Genomic DNA, 19,899 nt, shown 5'->3' with positions numbered 1-19,899 from the left:
TAATTTCAGTTTCAATTTGGTGTGTCGCTGCATGTTAAGACATTTGTGTTGCCAAAACATGTCAAATAAAAAAATGTGGATAATGAAAAGGAGCAATCGTGGTGCTACAACTGGTTAAAAACAAACTGAGCTCAGATACATGCTTTTAATTGGAAAAGTGTGAGAGGAAGCGGTGTGTTACAGCGCCTCTCTTGACTCAGTGCTGCTGCTACAGTTGTGCACACAAGCAAAGGTGATGCCAACATCCGCTGAGACAGAGAGCAGTGTGGGACAATAGGAAGCTGTTAAAGGAAGGAACCACCTTTCTCACTTCCACATCTATTTCTTTTTCTATTTTGAAACAACAGCCTGTGTGATCCAACCAGTGCGCGCTGACTGTTATGTTCCAACAAGGCGGGGCTGACCCCTCCTGTCTCATTTGGACCGTCCACAAGTAGGATAGCCTGGACACTGAGGAGTGCTGCTGTTGCTGCTGCTGCTGCTGTTGTTGTTTTATGACATTAGAGACTCAGGCATGAATTCGGCCGAACAGACTGTAACGTGGCTCATCACACTGGGGGTCCTGGAGTCTCCCAAGAAGAGCATCTCGGATCCAGAGGCTTTCCTCCAAACGTCTCTGCAGGATGGAGCGGTGTTGTGCAAGCTGCTGGAGCGACTTAAACCCGGGACGGTGGACAAAGTAAGTGGATGGAGGGGTAGAAGACTGAGGGAGAAGGAAAGAACCCATACTTAACTAACTATTGGACATATTGGGTATTTAAAAACATGGGGAAATACGTAAAAGCAGAAACACTGAGAAATCCCCTTTATCTACATGATGATTAATTAATAGTTAACATTCTTAGGCATAAGGGCACCTGAAAAAAACAATGTTTATCAGTAAAATGTTATAAGAATTTTAGAGTATCAGTGCCTTAAAAAGAAGCAATAAAATATCCTAATTACAACACATTATTCATAAGAAAAAATATTCAGAGATCTGAGGCTTTGAAGTGTTTTTTTCTGTTTAAAAAAATCTAAACTGAAAGGAAATGAACATTTTAGGCACTTGTAGGTAGCCTATTGAAATTATTGTATTACCTATAAACCCACCATTTACTATATCACCTACCTGTTAACGCTACAAGCTCAATAAACAGTCTATAGATAATCATAATATTGTTTATTTTTACTGTAGTCACATTGTTATCCTTACCTTTATGTGCTTTTCTTTTAATGTCATTTGTTTTTATTCTTATTTTTCACTACTATTCAGGTTATCTTTTTTTTTTACATAGGCTATTTATAATTATTATTTCTATTTATTTTAGGGGAAAATATAAAAAGGGACAAAGACATGCATGTTCCTACAAAAATTAAGTTATGCAAATACATTTCTGTTGTATTTATAATAGGCTACCGATAGAAATACTGCAATACAACTTGTATTATTAAATGTATGGGCTAATTCTACCACTAATTGGGCCACTGGCTGTCAGGGCTCATAGGTCCACTGGTCATAACAAGCAGTGATATTGCTATAGCCTCCTACTTTACTTCCTGTTGCTTGTTACTGCTGGGGCTGTAATAGGCTTTATCACATGCCAGTATTTTGAATCTCTCTCTCTCTCTCACACATACATGTACACACACACACACACACACACACACATATACACACAATGGACCATGAACCTGTCAACGTCATATCCTCCTGGCTTATCCAACTTCCCTGAGAGATTGTAGATCTCTATCAATGTAGCTTCAGTTAGCTGCAGAGTGAGGCAGTGCTTATTTCAAAATAAAAGCATATCACGCTATAGGTATATAAAATATTAAAATGATACCTCATAATTCACTGAAAAATGACAGATATCCTTGACTACAATAAAAAAGTGTATAAATTGTACAATGGTAATGTATTTTTTTTAGTGAAAGTATAATTTTAAACACAAAATGTTTGAAACGTCTCACAATTATTGCTTTACTTTGAAAGTTGAAACCGGAAGTTATCTTATTACGCTAGCTAGCTTGATACTGGTGAGCAGCAAGTTGCAAATGCACTAGCAACGCCTGTAATAAGAATGTTTTTCATGCGGAAAAATCCTCAACACTTTTTTTAAGAGTTTATTAATATTTTATCTTATTATTTAAAGCTAATTCAGGCACTTTTTGTGTGTAGTTTTTCCAGGAGCCGAGGGGCGAAAGCGAGTGTCAGAGGAACATCACCGAGTTTATTAAAGGCTGCGGGGCTTTCGGTGTGGAGGTGAGTTAATATATCAATAATGCATTACTTACACAGCATGAAGCCTAGAAGACAGATAACCCCATACCAGCAACTTACAGACCTATTTATCCTGTACACCACCTTGTAAAAAATATCTGTCGTTCTGTTTATGAGTGACGTCTTTATGTTTGGCCGTTACTCCTGTTAACGGCACGAGACAGCAACAGGTAGTACACTCACGAGCGACCTGTATGGAGGCAGTTATGAGTGAATATGGCTTTGTTGGGATTTTTCGTCACGATATTCGTTTAAAATTTGCAATTAAAATACAAAAATGTGTTTGTGTTAAACACTTTGTATTGTATTGTCTACGTGACGAACACAAAGGTGAGCTCCACTGAGTGATTCACAAGATAAACACAGACCATAATGTGTGTTACTCATATCCTCAGGAGCAAAGTGGGAGTGTTTTTAGTACTGCTTTCTGATATGTGTTTTAGGTCTTATAAATGTTTTGAATGCTCTTCTTCTCTGATAGGAAGCAATTAGTGGTTTTGCAGAATTGTTTGTTATAGAAACTGTCAAATATAAAGTGGGAATCAGTAAATCAAAACAGGTAGTAGGGTGCGTGCATGTGTCTGAGTGCTTGCACAACAGTGGGATTAAGCCAGGCAAAGCAGCCTACTATTTCAGGATGTGTTGTTGTTGTTGTTGTTGTTGTTGTTGTTGTTTTTACAAAATTTGTTTCACAATTAATCAGGGCCTGATATATTGGAAAGGTTTCTTTGTTCTCATTGAGGTGTGACCACTTGCCAGCTCTGTGTCAGTCAGGGTTGCAATGATATTGCTGAGACAGTTTGATAACCGTCTCAGCAAATATCGCAGTTTCACAGTATCGTGGTATACAGAAATACAGAGTTATCATTATTAAATGAATGAAAACAGAAGGATTATAAATGTGTAAAAAAAAATCTGACCGGCAGTTAAGGAGGAAAGGAGTTGTGCATGTGCAGGTGAGATTCTCTGTCACTGGTTGTATTTCTTAATATTGTAGATAAGAAAATGTACACAAAGTGATATTCATATATTTTTGACCGCTGATGCAGACTAACTGATTTGTTATGCTACTGTCACTGGCCAGTATGGGGGTTGAACCCATGACCCTGGTGTTATTAGCACCACGCTCTAACCATCTGAGCTAACCAGCCTTCTTTTTGTTATGTGCTTTATGACATTAGTTTCAGAAATTAATCAGTATGGTAACTGTGTCAGTAAATATCATGAATGTGTTTGGGGAGAGTGTTCCAGAGGGAGGGGGTGCCTATGGAGAGGGCTTTGTCACCCCAGGTCTGAGGCTTGGTCCTGAGTGGTGGAGTCAGGAGGTTGGCATCGAAGGAGCAGAGACTATGGGAAGGAGTGTGGCAGTGGAGGAGGTTGGTAAGGGAGCTAGGAGGGGGCATGGTTATGGAGGACTTTATAAATAAAGAGAAGAACTTTGAATTGGATGCATTTTGGGACAGGGAGTCAGTGGAGGTTCGGGAGGATAGGGGTGATGTGATTGCAGAAGCGGGGATGGATGAGCAGACAGGCAGTGGAGTTCTGGAGGTAGTGGAGTTTATTTAGGACTTTGGATGATGTACTATAAAGAATGCTGTTACAGTGGTAGATCAGATGTCCACAGTATGACATTCTATTTTCTGCTGCAGATGCATAAAAATAATTTTGTTTTTGTTGGGCTGCTATCACTGGCCAGTATGGGGATTGAACCCATGACCTTGGCGTTATTAGCACCATGTTCTAACCATCTGAGCTAACTGGCCTTTTATTGTTTTGTGTTTTACGAAATTTGTTACAGAATTAGTCAGGGACAAAACAAAAAAACATTGCATTCATTTTGGATGTTTAGTCAAGTGTGATCACTATCCGGGTTAGCATGTGTGGAGGGTTTATATCGTAAACTGCTTGGCTCAAATGGGAGTTAGTTACCCACAGTGTGCATACTATTTGTTTCTGGAGAGCAAAATACTTTGTATTATTGCAAAGCATTACAGACTTACCCCAACATGTAATGTTTGCATTTTGCGAAACAAAGTGGTGTCCACAGCACTATTCCAGCCACTCTCCTCACCATGATACTAAGGAAACATGAACTTTCAACCACGAAGGGACTCGAACCCTCAATCTTCTGATCCGAAGTCAGACGCCTTATCCATTAGGCCACGTGGTCATATAAAAGCTGTTGCTTTACAAATGAGCAATAGCATTTTCCCCCAAATATTCCATGAAAACTGTGTTTAGTTGATTTATGTTACTAAATGTTTGTTTCTTAGCCATTCAGACATCTAAACTCATTGATATAGTGTTAAATGTAAAGGTGAAATGTGCTCAAGAGCAGCCTGGAAAGGGTTTTCTTATGAGTAAATATGGCTGTGGTGGAAATTTATTTTCCAGTCAGAAAGCTGTGTAGATTTGCAGAATTGTTTGGCACAGAAACTCTCAGCTATAAAGTTGGAAACATTGAAATCGACACAGTATGTTTGGTAAGTTTGTCTAAAAAAATGCCTGCATTGTTATCAGAGCTCAAAAACATGTAGTAGGGTGTGTGCCTGTGTCTGTGTGTTTGCACAACAGTGGTCAAGCCAGGTTATGTCCTGCCCCAGAGTGGGTGTGTAGAGAGGGCTGGTGAGTAGTGTGGTACAAAATGACAGCACACACTCTCTCACTCACTCACACACTCAAACACTATTGATCTTAGTCATGGAAAAAGCCATGTAATAAATGGAAAAGAACAGATTATGCAACACAGGAGTCCTGGGCTGTGGAACTGTAACAAGGTTTTGCTCCTGACTTGGAAAATGATTTTGATGTCCCTGAAAGCCCAGTCAGTAAAAAGAGCACTGGCTTTGAGCCAAATCTTGAATCTGTGGCAAAGGAGAAATGGAAAGAGTATGAAATGATGAAATAGAGGAGAGGAGAAAGGGTGGGCTGACGTAATGCAACACGCCAGGCAGTCAGTGGATTTTCCAATCAGGTTGATTAGAGGCATGTCAGCCATGTTGCTGGAAGTCAAGGCCTCCATTACCAGCAGCCTGACTGACATCAGCGTAGTAACTCTCCCAGACAGTCATTGGACAAGCAGAGGACGAGCCAGGCTGTCGGTCAAATAGAGCGCGAGTACAGAGTGGGCTGCAAGTGGCAGTGTGAGTGTGGTTGAGTTCTGACTTCATGATAATCAGAGCAACACAATTAATCGGATCATAAATTTGGCTTCTGCTATTAATTAAACTTAATCGGGTGGGATATTGATTCTGTGCATTAAGAGTCTGCTGCAGTAAATCAAGCGCTCCCTTTTGTCAGGTAAGCCGCACGGGCATTTGTTTTAAGCATGCTGTGATTATATGCTCTCTGCTTCTCACAGCTGCACGTGCACAACCTGCAAGATGAAAATAGTTAATAATATCCTTTATTTGGTTGATAACTGCTGTGGCATTATTTATATTACTTATATTTAACTTCATAAAAACATTAATTTCATGAAAACTTTTCATTTTCATTCAAAAATGTACATAATTAAAGCAAGTTTTACTTTATTAAGTACGATGTGAAGGTAAGGACAGTTCTCTCTCAGGTGCAGTAAATGTAATGTGTTCTAAAGATGAAAAAATAATTTAAATAATAAATAATCTTTTATTTAGAATTAGAGGAATGTAACTCCTTGTAATACTTGATTCTGATCAGAAATCAGCAGCAGCTCACGTAATTGAAATTCACGTACAGGATGAGATGTCCTCTGTGTTACTGAACCTGTTGAGGTCATGTCTTACTTCGTGATGATGACCAATTATATTGCATGAAATCTAAAATGAAACTAATTTTTGCGTGGATCAATAAAGTGTGATCTAATATTTCAATATCAAATGGACTTTTTCCTCCGTTAGTGAGGTATAAGATTCTCTGCAAATGCCTTGCTGTGTCACCGACACTCTACATGTGGTTCTCAGATTTCAGTCATTTCCATTGATACATTATTGTACCTAAGGGAGCGGCAGCTAAATATCCAAAATGTGTGCAAACGTAACTCAAGCGCTGATACATTTCTACTGCGGCAGTGACTCAAAAGCCTCATGTTGTATCTCGGACCAGTGCCAGTGGGAAGGATGGAAGCGTGTATTAACTGTTGGGTCCATACTGCTCTGACTACTAATCAGCCTGTGAATATAAATCAGATGAAGTGGGTTCTTAAAAGCAGGACTACATTAAACACCGGTGTAGTTTTATCGGTATATTAAAGAGACACAATCTGAAAAGAAATTGAGATATAGGAAATCTTAATGTTCAGCTATTTCTGGCTGCTCTCAGCATGTGACCTTGGACATTTAAAGGAGCAGTGTGTAAGATGTAGGGAGATTTAGTGACATCTAGCAGCAAGGATTGCAGAGTGCAACCAGATGAAAGTGTTCCCGGTTAGAATTCCTTCTGTGTTGTTGAGGAAGTTTACACGGGAGCTGAATTATCCACAAAGGTCTCATACTTATATACCATTTCTGCCAATATATTCCCCTAAATCCTACACACTGGACCTTTAATTTGAAATAGCTGTCAAATCAGGATGTTTCAGCTCTGACATTTACGCAACATGTTGCTCCACCTTCACGCCTTGGGAATGTAGAAGGCAGTCAGTGTGTGGTATACACAAGATTAGGGGCTTCAGAGGTATTTTGATTATGGCTGTGTGTGTGTGTGTGTGTGTGTGTGTGTGTGTGTGTGTGTGTGTGTGTGTGTGTGTGTGTGTGTGTGATGGGGAGATTACAAGGGGAAGCTCAGACTTTTAGTAATCCTGCTCCAGACTGCAGTTGGAGCAGGGATGTAAACCCCCATGAAACTCAGTATTTCTTTATTTTTAGATTCTTTGACTGTAAGTTGTCATGATGTAAATTTGTAATGAGAACTGATGCAAGCTAATTAAGGATAGGGTAAAGAAACAAAACCATGATTTTTAAACCATATTGACATGATGTGTTTTAGAAAATTGTTTTTATTGTTGTTATAATGATCATGAGTTAAAGGTCTTTCTATTCCCACCACATCTCTGCGTGAGATACTTGCATGCAAATGTCAGGAAGGTTGCTTTGTGTCCTTGCTTCATGAATTTTATATGAATGTTTGTACACTACATGCTTTTCTTTTCTCCTCTTTCTCAAACTCCTCTTTGCTTTACTGCTGTTTTAAAATGTATATTATATTATTGATTTTGTTTTCTCCCCTTCAGCCTTTTGAGGTCAATGACCTCCTGCAGGGACTCAACTTCTCCAAGGTCCTAAACTCCTTGGTTGCCCTCAACAAAGCTACTGAAGGTAAGATGGTTGTTTTATGTGTATTTTTTAAGGCACATTTTTCACTGTTTTCAGTTTTCTGCTTTAGTTCTTCTTACTTTTTTTATTTCTTATTTATGATATTCTAATATATGCTCTGCTCTTTAGGTTTATTGTTCGTGTTAGTATCTTTACCTTACCAGGGTACTGAATTTTACATCTTTTGATTGTTTAACTCGACTGTTAACTGAAGCACTGTGTGCAGATTTAGGAGTTTCTGAGGACAGTGTGTGTGTGCCGCACTCCTCCCACTTGAGGATCAAGTCATTTGACTCTCTGAACACTCAGAGTCGCTCCTCCAAAGTGCTGCAGCCTCAGTACCGCAGCCTGGTGAGTTACCATGACAACGACAGCAACACATCTCATGAGTATTTTGACAGTAGACAAACACTGAGTGGGGTCAGATGTACAAAACTGATACCAGTCTGTTATGAAAACTTAGAAATTCATGTTTTTATGCACAGATTCAGTCAGCTCGTTGTAATTCTCCTCTTCCTCAGGACATGTCAGAGGGCAGTGGGTGCGGCCACGTGCTGGTCAAGGCGCGCTTTGCTTTCCAGCAGACCAATGAGGATGAACTCTCCTTCTCCAAGGGCGACATCATCAGCGTGAGCCGACAGGAGGACGGGGGCTGGTGGGAAGGCTCGTTCAATGGCAACTCTGGATGGTTCCCCAGCAACTATGTACGGGAGCTGAAGGGAAGCGGTGGGTGCAGCTAAAATAAACATTTGAGTCACACACTACTGTATATCAAACATTATAGTACAGCCAATCCTTCCAGTATGAATTTGAAGTGTGTGAAATTGTCTCAAAGTGGTGACACACACATGTTAAGGACATATACTGGGCTAATTATCCTTGAAACATACTGTAACTGAGAGCTAATTTGTATGTAGCTCGCATTTTGGATCATTAGATGAGACATTTTTCACTTTTGTAAATCTTGAGACACAAACATATCTGAAGCTTTCAACTTATTTTGATTTTTGCGTCAAACAATTTATTTACAAGTGTGATTTTTTCCATCAAAAATGTGAGATAATTGCTGCACTTGCACACTTTGCATCTCTGACTTCAAATTGACCACAGTTGAGGCTGCTAACTGCTGCCTCCCGTGCTTGTAAGAGCCATATCCTCGTGGTCTGATTGTGATGGTTGGTTGTGCTGCTTTCTGTGGAGGGAAGGCAGGAGTGAAGGAAGGAAGCTCCACAAGCACACAAAGACAGGAAGCGCCAGGCCTGCTGTATAGAAAGGCACTTCCTGACTTGAAGCTTACAGCTGAAAACAAGGACCATGATAACAGCGCTCTGAGGAATGGCAGTAAATTCATATCACCGGTGGGAGTTGTGTGATGTGAGAGATAGCAGACTAAAATGTATGATAGCTGTGGTTGTCTGTCAAGTAAACAGCGGTGAAATGGAGGCTGTGTGTTCCTGTTGTCTGGCACAAATTATTGTTATTGAGACTGACACATGAACAGAGACGCTATAGGTTATATAGCAGTCTTTGGACCTTCCTTTGTGCCTGCTCTAATACACAATCAAAAGAAGATCTAGGCAGAGAATATCTCTTTGTTTCTGTAACTGCACCCTAATTGTAGTTTACTTCCTCTCGTCAGTCAGATAAGTCTAAAAGTACATTAAACGGCTCATTATTTAGGAAACACTTGTCGGTCTTTCTGCTTTACGTTGCAATGTCTGCAAAGGACAATGAACTGAAGGATATGACAGCATGCTCTATTATTGGCCATACAATGTTAAAAAAACAGGACAGTGAAATGTTGGAGTCAGTATGGTAAAGAGTTCAGTCATTGGTCATCCTACATTTTGTACATTAAAGGGACACAACATCACCTGCAGATAGGAAATGTTCCTACTTCCTACAGCCCTGCAACCCAGCTCTTATATTTATTCCAAACCAAAAAGAAATATGTAATAACAGACACTTATAGAAACGAGCAGAACATGTGATCCCACCTTGTTCTTGTCTCCATTTGATATTTGAATTGTTTTCTCTTTCTGTCTCTTTTTAGACAAGACATTAGACAAGCCAAAGTCTGGGACGCTGAAAAGCCCCCCCAAAGGTTTTGACACCACCATCATCAGTAAGACCTACTACAATGTGGTGAGCATCATACTCTTATAAAAGTGTGTGTGTGTGTGTGTGTGTGTGTGTGTGTGTGCCTGCATGCATGCATGACCAAATGTTCTCACAGTCATGGAAAGAGGAAGAAAATCTACCGTTTCTCAGTTCTACCAGAATAGTTTCAGACTATAATTATGATGTTGAATTTGAATTAGGTCTGGTTTATTCATGATACATGTTAGACTTCTGGGGTAATTAATTCTGAAGATATCATTACCCAGAAATGTAATAAACATCTCCTTATTTATGGTTTCTATCTCTCATTAGAGTGATGGAGTGAACCAGATTAACACGTGTGTCTGCTTCTGTGCAATCAATTATTTTTCATCTGCACATCCAGTAATGATTGTGTAGCTGTGTCTGTCTGTCCGTGTGTATAAGCATGTGATGGTGTGTGGCGTGTGCATGGCACCCCTGTGTGAGTGTGTGTGAGAGTGCAGCAGATGTAATGTAGGTTACTTCTTCCATCCCAGTGGTTTCTGGGGCAGCCTTGCCCCAGGGTTGGCTATGGCCTGTGTGTGTGTGTGTGTGTGTGTGTGTGTGTGTGTGTTTTAATAATGCAACAAGCTGCCACAGTCTCTCCAGGCAGTCCATTTTCATTTGGGGTACCTGAGTGTCTCTCACAGACCCTGCCTCAAGTCAAAGCTGTTCTCAGACTGAAACGCAAAACAAAAAATGATATGAATAAAAAAGTTTTTGTCTTTCTTCTAATGGACACAAGAGAAGCTTGTATAAGTCGAAGATGTAGCCTTTAGGCTTTTTTCTTTGTGTGTGTTTGTGCTGTTTTTTAAGACCATGCCATGACCATTTCAAATTTGAATTTTTAAACCAAAATTTTGTTCCCACTTCCTGCACTGAGCTCCTCTCTGTATCCTCTTACACATCAGTTAATGATTTGATTTAAAGATAAATAAAATCTGTATACCTTGATGATGCCATTCTTCTTGTAGCTTATACCTCTTATTATATTTTGCCAGAATGTCTGCCGTGTATCCACGTGTAACGTGCAACAATTTATTACCAGAACCCTCATCCCTGAGAGGCTGTGATGTTGTGGAGAGATTAGCCAATTAGCCTGTAGCATCAGACGCATGGAAGGCAACTCGAGCTGGTGTTACGGCTCCCATAGGGTCTGATATCGCTCTCCATTATGCATCTCCTGGTAATAATCGAACAGCTCATAGAGTCATTTTGCCTTAGCAGGATGTTGTTGGCAGCAGGTCTTGTCTTACTTCTGGATGTGTGTTCATATTGATGTCAACAGCATAAAGAAAACAAATTGTTGGACTTATGATTCTAAAATATTAATATTTTCCTTTGTACTAATAATTAGAAGGGATATTTGGAGTAATGTTACATTGTATTTTCAGTGTAATATGTTAAAGTTGCTTTAAACCGAGCATACCTGGTGCACAAAAGTTGTATTATCAACTGGGTATTGTTATGAGCAAGAGCATACACCACTGCCATTTATAACTCTACTCATATCCCTCTCCATTACTTATTCTGTATATCACTCACTGCATTTAATATTAAAGCTTCTGTGTGTATTTGTGGTCCGTGTCTCGGTCAGGTCCTGCAAAACATCCTGGAAGCAGAGAGTGAGTATTCGAGGGAGCTGCAGAGTCTCCTGGGCTCTTACCTGCGCTCACTTCACCCCACAGACAGGTGGAGTTATTTTTTACACTTTTTACTGTTTTATTCAACACAGTCAGACTTTAGAGGCAGTGCTACGCACACTGGCATATCTGTTGCAACACCTATATTATCTGTCAAGTTTTAGAGAGTGTAAGAACTCATATATGCTACATATTTAATGCACATTTTACAAAATGCATGAATTATTATCCTTATATATTGGTGCTCCTCTCTCTTTCTCCTCTCCTCCCCTCTCCTCCATTTTGCAGACTCAGCAGCATTGACATCGGTCACATTCAGGGAAATCTGGAGGAGATCTCGACCTTCCAGCAGATGTTGGTTCAGTCCTTGGAGGAGCATACAAAGTCAGTGCACTGATCTGTCTGCTACAGATGCCACTGAAACATGATAAACAATTTCTATGATACTATAATGGACATTTTTCTCTTTATTTTCTGCCAGGTTACAGACCAAATAGTTAATTTGTCATGAAAATGATTGGTTGATAGTTGATAGTGTATATATTGTACTAGGTTCACTGAACACAGTTTGACAGGTGAGCATAAAAGCTCTCATAGAGTCTCTAACTCTTCTCTCTGAAACCTGCATAAAACCCTGATAAACAGCTCAAGCTAACATCCTGTTTAACTTTCAAATACATCCTCTGGCTTCGCTTCAAATAGGAGGGGGGCAGGCAAACTGTAGCTCAGACCTGATAGCGGCCTGAGTAGAGCTTAATGGAGGCAGTTATTAAAGCTACAGAGACATCTAGTGGTAGACTCATGTAATAGTCTGTTTATCTGAGCCCTGTGTGATTGCAACGTAGAGAGACTTCTTTTTAAAGGATTTTTCCTCTGTGTTACACATTCTGTATTAAATCCTATAATTATCATCTGTTTAAATCTTTACCTTAATGTGTGATTTATTGCTGACATTGGCAGTCGATATCTAATGGATGTCATTTGTGTGTGTAGACTCCCAGAGAACCAGCAGAGAATCGGGGGGTTCTTCTTGAATCTGATGCCCCAGATGAAGATCCTCTATGTGGCCTACTGCTCCAACCACCCGTCTGCAGTCAACATACTCACACAACATAGGTACAGTCAGAGATGTGCTGTGTTTTGTGTTTGCAGGCCTGTATTTTTTCTTGTGAATATATTTTGTATATTTGTATGTGTGTGTGCATCACAGTGAGGAGCTAGGGGAGTTCATGGAGTCAAAGGGGGCGTCCAGTCCTGGGATCCTCACTCTGACCACCAGTCTGAGTAAACCCTTCACCAGACTGGAGAGATACCCAACGCTGCTGAAAGAGCTGGACAGACACATGGAGGTTAGTTTAAACCTACCTGTCTGTGTCGTTGTCCAAATAAACCAATACACTAAAAAAAATCCCATTAATGTGTTCCTGTACTTTCTTTTTTCTTTGTCTCAGGACCAGCACCCTGACAGAGCTGATCTCATTGCTGCCATGATGGACTTTAAAACCCTTGCGGTAAGATACAAGCACACAGACACATAGATGGATCCTATGCGCACCAAACACCAGAAGACTTTGAAAAGGCTTTTAAAAGACTAAAGTCTGATATTGTCTCATATCTAAAGTCACACACTGTAAGATTTTGCAAAGACTGGGGATCTTGCAGGGTCATTATTTGCAAGACAACATTTATTAGACATCATTTACATTTATTTGTCTTTGAATGCTTCTCTGTATGTGTGTTTAGGCTAAGTGCCAGGAGGTGAGGAAGAAGAAAGACCTGGAGTTGCAGATATTAACGGAGCCAATCAGAAACTGGGAGGGGGATGACATCAGAACCCTCGGCCCTGTTCTCCACATGTCCCAGGCCACGGTCCACACGCAGAACTGTCAGGTACTGATCACAGTTTCCAAACAGTTGACCCAAGGAGGCTTAAAAGAGAAGTCATGGCATCATATAGTGTGATATAACAACACATGCACAGTCACACCTGGTCTGCACATGCTGAGAGACTCACTAGCTACCGCACGATCATACAAGATGGGAATGATTGGGTCATTTCACTGAGGGTCGGTCGGCCTTGGGTCAAAAATTGCCTTGAGTTTTCCTGAACAGGTGTAATGTGAATGTACGTAAAAAAGTATGTCGTTTTTGATTTTCAGGAGTCAAACGAACGCTACCTCGTCCTCTTCCCTCACACTCTGCTCATGCTTTCTGCCAGCCTGAGAATGAGTGGATTCATCTATCAGGTAAGTCATACTGTCTTTCTCGGCAGCATACACATGTGGTTTGGTCCTTGGTCCACTAATTTATACACTGTGTGTTTGTGTGTGTGTCTCCACAGGGAAGGATGCCACTGACAGGGATGCTCATCTCCAGAATAGAAGACGGGGAAACCCTGAAGAATGCATTTGAAATATCCGGTCAGCCCTTTCTCTTAAGCTGGTTCTAATTGTTTAAGACAAGATCACTTCATCCTGATTTTAGCATGGCATCACAGGCAGATTCCTGTTGACTGTGCTTCCTTTATACTGGAATCTGTGACATCTTTAAAAGCAGCACCATCACTCAAGTAAGAAAACAACTGTGTGTTTGTCTGTGTAACCTCTGCCTGTTTGTTGCTCAGGTGGCCAGTGTGAGCGCATGCAGGTGGCATGTAACAGTCAGCAAGAACTACAGGACTGGCTCGACCTCCTCACCAAACACACACACACTCTAGCTTCGCACACACACTCGCACAAGCCCCAGTCCGTCTGTCACACAGTAAGTCTCAACGAACCAGTCGATCAGTTGAACCTCATGCAGTATCTGTCTCTCTTTCCTGTTTTCTACAACCTCTCTTCTGCTTCTCCCAGCTGCCCTCTCACCCAGCCACTCCATCCAGACACTCGGAATCTCGTGGAGCGAGTACAGGAAACACCTACCACACCCTTCCCCATCCTTCTTCATTTGGGTCCACCCTCAGCAGCAGCAGTCCCATGTGGGGGCCTCTGGAGCAACCGAGCACCCCTAAACCCTGGAGCCTGAGCTGTCTTCGCCCTGCGCCTCCACTCCGGCCCTCAGCTGCTCTCTGCTTCAAGGAGGTGCTCAACATTGGCATATCAAAATGTGTCCTAAGTGTTTTTGAGGATGTTTTTGAGACGATAGTGAACAGTTTGATTGATTCCTCCTGTACATATTTCTGTATCTTTGTTTGTAGGATATGAGTAAGAGTCCAAAGAACATGAAAAAGCTGCTACCTAAGAGAAAGCCAGAGAGGAAACCTTCAGAAGAGGACTTCACTGTCAGAAAAAGTAAGTATGCAACTCAGCAAATACACCACCCCAATGGCAAGGGGAACAATTTGTCCTCTAACTGTTAAGAAAGCTGTGGGAGATGTTCTTTGAAATTCACTGGTGCAACAAAAACGCTGTCTTTCCTCCCCCTTCCTCCACCATCTCACCTCTCTGTCTGCCTTGTCCTTGTGTCTCAGGTACAGCGGCTCTAGAGGAGGACGCTGAGATACTGAAAGTGATCGAGGCCTATTGTACCAGCGCCAAGACACGACAGACTCTCAACTCCAGTGAGTGCACACACACATCCTCGTACTCACATACATGCTCACGCACTGTCTCATTGCTAACCACTGTTTGTTCTCTGCTGTCAGCTCTAACAATGTTTTCTCTTCTCTCTCTTTTTATGTCTTTCCTACTACCCTCCAAATATTTCTTTCATTAACTCCTTTATCCATATGTTTGGTTTCATTGTCCTTCGTTTATTCTGAATGATGTCTTACCCTTGCTTTCTTGAATTTGACATGATTTTTCCCACACAAATTGTTTTAATTTTATTTCAAATGTCCCATCATCCTTTATCCGATATGGTTTATACTCCTCCATTCATTCCCCCCACATTCAATTTGGTTTGTTCCAACCCTGTCTATTACTGGTTACGTTATGGTACAGCCTGGCAAGGGACCGACCTCATGCACAACCATGTGCTTGCTGACACCAGCCTCACCATCGCTGGTTTCCCCGGCAACCTGCCGTGTTCCGACCAGTCAGAGGACTCGGATTATGACAGTCTCTGGACCGCACATAGTTACAGGACTGCCTCATTTTCTCGTAAGATATCGGTGTCCGAACAATAGACATGCTAGTGAGCTGGCTAGATACAACTTAGGATAGATGTATATAACTGTGTATCTTCCCAGCCTTTGACCTGCTGTGTGTCAAGTATTTGTCTTAGTGTATGAGCCTGTATGAGCCCCATAGTACAGTCTGTTTAATGGCTGGATGTGTTGTAACTGCAACCTGGAACCCCATCAGTGTCCAAGCCTATCTATGATGTCGTCCCCTTTGAAGTTAAAATGTATGTTTGTGTGCACGTGTATGCGCAAAGTTTTAAAACTTACACTGTTTTCACTGTTCAATCAGGGTCCAGCAGGAAGGATGTACACATGTTGTTCCCAGACGAGGAGAAGATCATAGTGGAGGAGACCAGGAGCAACGGACAAACTGTGGTGGAGGAGAGGTGAGAGACGACAGGGGAAAGGTGTGCTTAATGTGTGTTAATGGAGGTAAGTGAGGCTGTGACAGTGGCCCCTATGGGGAAGAAGAGTTGCTGCAGCAGCTCTAGCACAAATATAGAAAGGGTTGCCAAGTGTCAAAGTGCAACGTAGAACATAGCAAAAATACAAAACATGCAATATATGAAATGAGACATTGTGTGAATGAAGCTGCAGTCAGGGTGTGATACAGTAAAGCTGATGTGTTCTTGCAGGAGTCTGGTTGACACTGTGTACAGCCTGAAAGATGAGGTCCAGGAACTCAAACAGGTGAGTCTGTAGTTTATAAAAGGTGTTACTAACTGGGACTTCTCCTTATCAGTTTTGATATTTGTTTTTTTCATACTGGTGCTCTTTATCCTTTCATCCTCCTCTCCTCTGTCTTCTGTCTTTGTCTCACGTCTCCAGGACAACAAGAGGATGAAGAGGACACTGGAGGAGGAGCAGCGAGCGAGGAAAGAGCTGGAGAGGATTGTCAGGAGAGTCCTAAAGAGCATGAACGACCCAACCTGGGACGAGACTAACCTCTGAGATCAACATGTGTCTGAGCATAACGAACGAGACCGACGTCTGACTTTGAAACGACCAAATGAGCTGTTGTTCATCCGGCGTGGACACAAGCTGCCAATGCTTCATTCAACATGTCCTCACCTGCTTTGACCTTCACAGTGACCTGTCTGTACCAAACTGTGGACCAAGAGGAAACACCTGCCAGCCATCAGCAAAGCCATCCCAACTGACCGTAAAATTGCCAAATTAGCTGGTAGGCATGATGACATCACTTCCTGTCACGCTCCTTAACTTCTTTCAACAGCTTTCTGTGGAGCACTGACAAACCAATAACTTTCCCTCATCCACGCGTGTTTGTTGTAATCCCTCCTTGTGCTTATTTGCATTAAGTGTGAGATTTAACCAGTATTTCATTGACTGAACTGAAGACCTCTATTTCTATTTTATGATATAAGTTACTGAGTCGAACAAACTATGAAGTTAGATCATTTGTTATATCAAACACAAATTGTTGTAGGAACCAAATTTTAAAGTCAACCTAAATTTACCAGCACTCTTCAGTGACAGGATGAAATTAAAGTTCTCTGTGCGATGTAAAGATCAGCGCAACTGTGATGAAGAACACCAAGCTTTACATTTTGGAACAGACCACCAAATTACTTTGTGGATCCACTGCATTGCTTCATGGGATACGAAGCAGATACCACGTCTCAAAAATGTGATGTACTGTAAAATCATCTTGTTATTGTCAAAGGGAAGCAGGAGGGAGATCTTCTCAGGAATTTACTCGTCCATCAGGGAGTTTCAGCTTTCTGCTCCAGATTAACTTCTATTTCAAATTTCATATTTTTGCAGAAAGACACTCCAAACAATATTTAAAGGTTCAGGATGATTTTGAATTGTGTTATTTTCAAATAGAGACACAGTCAGAAACTGCACTGAACTCATACAGAGCACCAAGTCACACAGATACCATCACAGCTCATTTTCAGTTTGTCTTAACCTACAGTGACTCAGCTCGCTGCTCTTTCTGTTCCTAAACCAAAGCAATACAACACTGGAAACTGTTTTTTTAATGATGTTTATGATGTCAATATGCAACTTACTGTAGAATGTTTTCTTATTTTTATATTTGTGATTGTGTTTTTACTCTTATCAGCTGCTTTTGATTTGTAACACCACTTATTTTCTACTTGACCTGGTTGATCACACTAAAGATGATTTGTACAGAGAAACAGCCTATTTCTCATCAACGTCAGGAGACGTGCCTTTGGGAGAAGAACATTTCCTTTGCTAAAGTTATGAAGAATCAAAACTTCACCAACTGAAATAGGCCTATAACTGAAATTAGAAACCACACTAATGCAAGCTATGTAATACAGTATGTCAATTATTGATTCTAACTTATGTATTTAACTGAGAGTGACTGATGTAAATGTATTGTGTGTTCAGTTGTTACAATAATGAAGGTGATTACAGTAGTTACTATGACAAGAATCACCCCCCCTCTATTTATTTATTTCACCCATTTGTCTGTGAATAAAATGTTGACTCAAACAGTTGAATCTTCTGTCTCTAGTAGATCTTTATCTCTGTTTTGTTGTTCAAATATTTTTACTGAGGTAATATTTCAAATGCAGGACGTTGACTTGTAACAGAGTATTTTCACAGAGTGGTATTAGTTACTTTTACTAGAGTAACGGATTTAAATACTGAAAGACTCCACTCACATAACATACCTGCTGCTGTCAGAGAGCAGGTGAGATAATAACACTGTTAAAATCCCCAAACGTGAGCCCAGCAGGAACAGGAGGCCAAAAGAAAGGCACTGAGGAAACGGTCTCATGGCGCGTGGATGCGCACGGCAGGCGCACATCCACACATTCACAGATAGTAAAATTATGTAGGGACAGCAGGCAGGAACAGTCGTTACACACTGGCAGCATCAGAACCTCGTACAAATACGAGCAGAGTCTGAGCATATAAAGCTGCAGCGCATGTATCGGCTCTCACTTCGGTGCGCTCCCGCTTACGGTTATTAATGCAGTCAGTTTCCTCTGCTGAGCCAAGTTTATCCAAAGCTGCGTTCAACCATGGGACAGCAACGTATAGGTGGTCTTGTTGTCATCAGCATCGATGCAGAACTCGCTCAGACACACACAGAGGTGAGATGTGACTGTAAGATCACACGTGCACAAAATGGAGGTGAACGATTCCATGGTTACTATGGTTTGTCTCCAGGTGCATCATTTATACAAGATCATCATTATAACAAACAAAACCGAGGACGGTCCACAAAAGTTTTTCACAGGCTTCAGTCGACGACTTCTTCAAAATTTCATTTTAACAGTGACTCACTGAAAGACACTCAACTCACTTCCATCATGCAAACTGTAAGATTTATACTCTTTGACTGTTTTTGTGTTTGTGTGTGTGTTTTAACTACGAGACTGTAAGTTAACTAACACATTATCAACAGGCTCTGATCACCATATAGATCTGAATGTGTGAACACTGAAAAAAAATTTCACATTCAGCTTTTAAAATGCAAATAAACACATTTAATATTTGATATTTAAATAAATTCAGATACATGGTTTTCACAGTAAAATATTTCAATGCTATGAATTCAGAGGTGTTTACATTTTAATATGAAGTATTCAGTGGCTGTAAAATTAAAACAGCTTACACTTTTTTTTCTCTTACTTGCTTTCACACACTCCCCCCACTCCATGTGTCACATGGTACACAAAATATATTGAAGAGGAAATCAATATAGCCTATATATATTATATTAATATTTATTCGTTGCAGGGAAAACTGTACTGATTAATTCATCTGCTCAATTAAAAATAACAAAAATCAAAATGGCAGCCTCACTGATGAAAATCATTTAATCTTTTGATGTTTCTCATGAAAATCATGAAATAATTAAATCATTTAAGTGCAGTAAAGGACTAACAGGCGAACAAGCCTCAGTCTAACATGAGTGTGTCTTGTAGCCATGTGCTGTGCAGAGACTGAGGAGGTGGCATGTGGCCTGCAGGAACTGTTCATGCTGCAGCCATGACCAGGTCAGACATTTGATGTCCCACTTTGTTGTGAATGTAACCCTTAATAACTAGAATCAGACAGCTTTACAAATGTTTCATTTGACAAGGTGGTCCTCTGCAGAGCGTCTGATGTCTTTGTCTCCTGTCAGATTATAAAAGTATGTTGTTAAATAACAAGTTTACTGGAGCCTGACATCCTCCTGTGTGTTGCTGACCTTCCCCAGGTGTCCACCTCCGAGCAGAAGCACCAGCCCTTGGCTTCTGCTGCTGCTCTTCTACAGAAGAGGAAGAGGACCTCCGTGGCTCGTCCTTCCGAACCTTCGGAAGCTCCAGAGGTGGTCAGTGCTGTTTCCATGCCTCACCCCTCCACATCAGACACTGACATGCTGTCTTTTTTAAATCTGGTCCCCAGGCCTTCAGCCACCATCTCACCTGACGAGCTGCCAGTGTG

General features: G+C 41.0%; 1 protein-coding gene and 3 non-coding genes across 7 annotated transcripts; 1 reads left to right on the top strand and 3 right to left on the bottom strand.

Annotated features, from left to right (window-relative positions):
- The first annotated feature begins 240 nt into the window (after positions 1-240).
- Positions 241-17,960, top strand: LOC117255936 (rho guanine nucleotide exchange factor 7-like). 4 transcript variants are annotated; one of them, XM_033616259.2, is made up of 22 exons: positions 241-679; positions 2,162-2,245; positions 7,476-7,560; positions 7,784-7,908; positions 8,079-8,283; positions 9,611-9,702; positions 11,297-11,391; positions 11,631-11,726; positions 12,336-12,458; positions 12,553-12,691; positions 12,794-12,853; positions 13,086-13,232; positions 13,502-13,588; positions 13,684-13,762; positions 13,966-14,102; positions 14,195-14,422; positions 14,539-14,632; positions 14,812-14,901; positions 15,284-15,442; positions 15,755-15,851; positions 16,101-16,155; positions 16,294-17,960. In XM_033616259.2, exons 1-22 carry the CDS (start codon positions 515-517, stop codon positions 16,414-16,416), a joined length of 2,565 nt encoding a protein of 854 aa, XP_033472150.2. In that variant the 5' UTR covers positions 241-514; the 3' UTR covers positions 16,417-17,960. The 4 variants fall into 4 exon arrangements, with proteins under 4 accessions (XP_033472150.2, XP_033481084.2, XP_033472153.2 ...); XM_033625193.2 differs by having other exon boundaries at positions 13,481-13,588; XM_033616262.2 differs by lacking the exon at positions 15,284-15,442 and having other exon boundaries at positions 242-679.
- trnai-aau (transfer RNA isoleucine (anticodon AAU)) lies at positions 3,341-3,414 on the bottom strand. Its single transcript has one exon. It is a non-coding gene; the product is annotated as a tRNA-Ile (tRNA).
- On the bottom strand, positions 3,953-4,026 carry trnai-aau (transfer RNA isoleucine (anticodon AAU)). The gene has a single exon. It is a non-coding gene; the product is annotated as a tRNA-Ile (tRNA).
- Positions 4,361-4,433, bottom strand: trnar-ucg (transfer RNA arginine (anticodon UCG)). The gene has a single exon. It is a non-coding gene; the product is annotated as a tRNA-Arg (tRNA).
- Positions 17,961-19,899: the final 1,939 nt, after the last annotated feature.

This window comes from Epinephelus lanceolatus, chromosome 24, assembly GCF_041903045.1.
Source record: "Epinephelus lanceolatus isolate andai-2023 chromosome 24, ASM4190304v1, whole genome shotgun sequence".
Taxonomy (NCBI): domain Eukaryota; kingdom Metazoa; phylum Chordata; class Actinopteri; order Perciformes; family Serranidae; genus Epinephelus; species Epinephelus lanceolatus.
The sequence above is the reverse complement of the archived record's forward strand: the minus strand, read 5'-3'. Positions and strand labels throughout refer to the sequence as shown.

Bases quoted from the DNA above. Each gene is read 5' to 3' on its own strand.
- LOC117255936 (XM_033625193.2), top strand. From the start codon at position 515: ATGAATTCGGCCGAACAGACTGTAACGTGGCTCATCACACTGGGGGTC. The intron at 13,763-13,965 runs GTCAGCCCTTTC...TTTGTTGCTCAG, and splicing joins GAATGCATTTGAAATATCCG to GTGGCCAGTGTGAGCGCATG. The intron at 14,103-14,194 runs GTAAGTCTCAAC...TGCTTCTCCCAG, and splicing joins CCCAGTCCGTCTGTCACACA to CTGCCCTCTCACCCAGCCAC.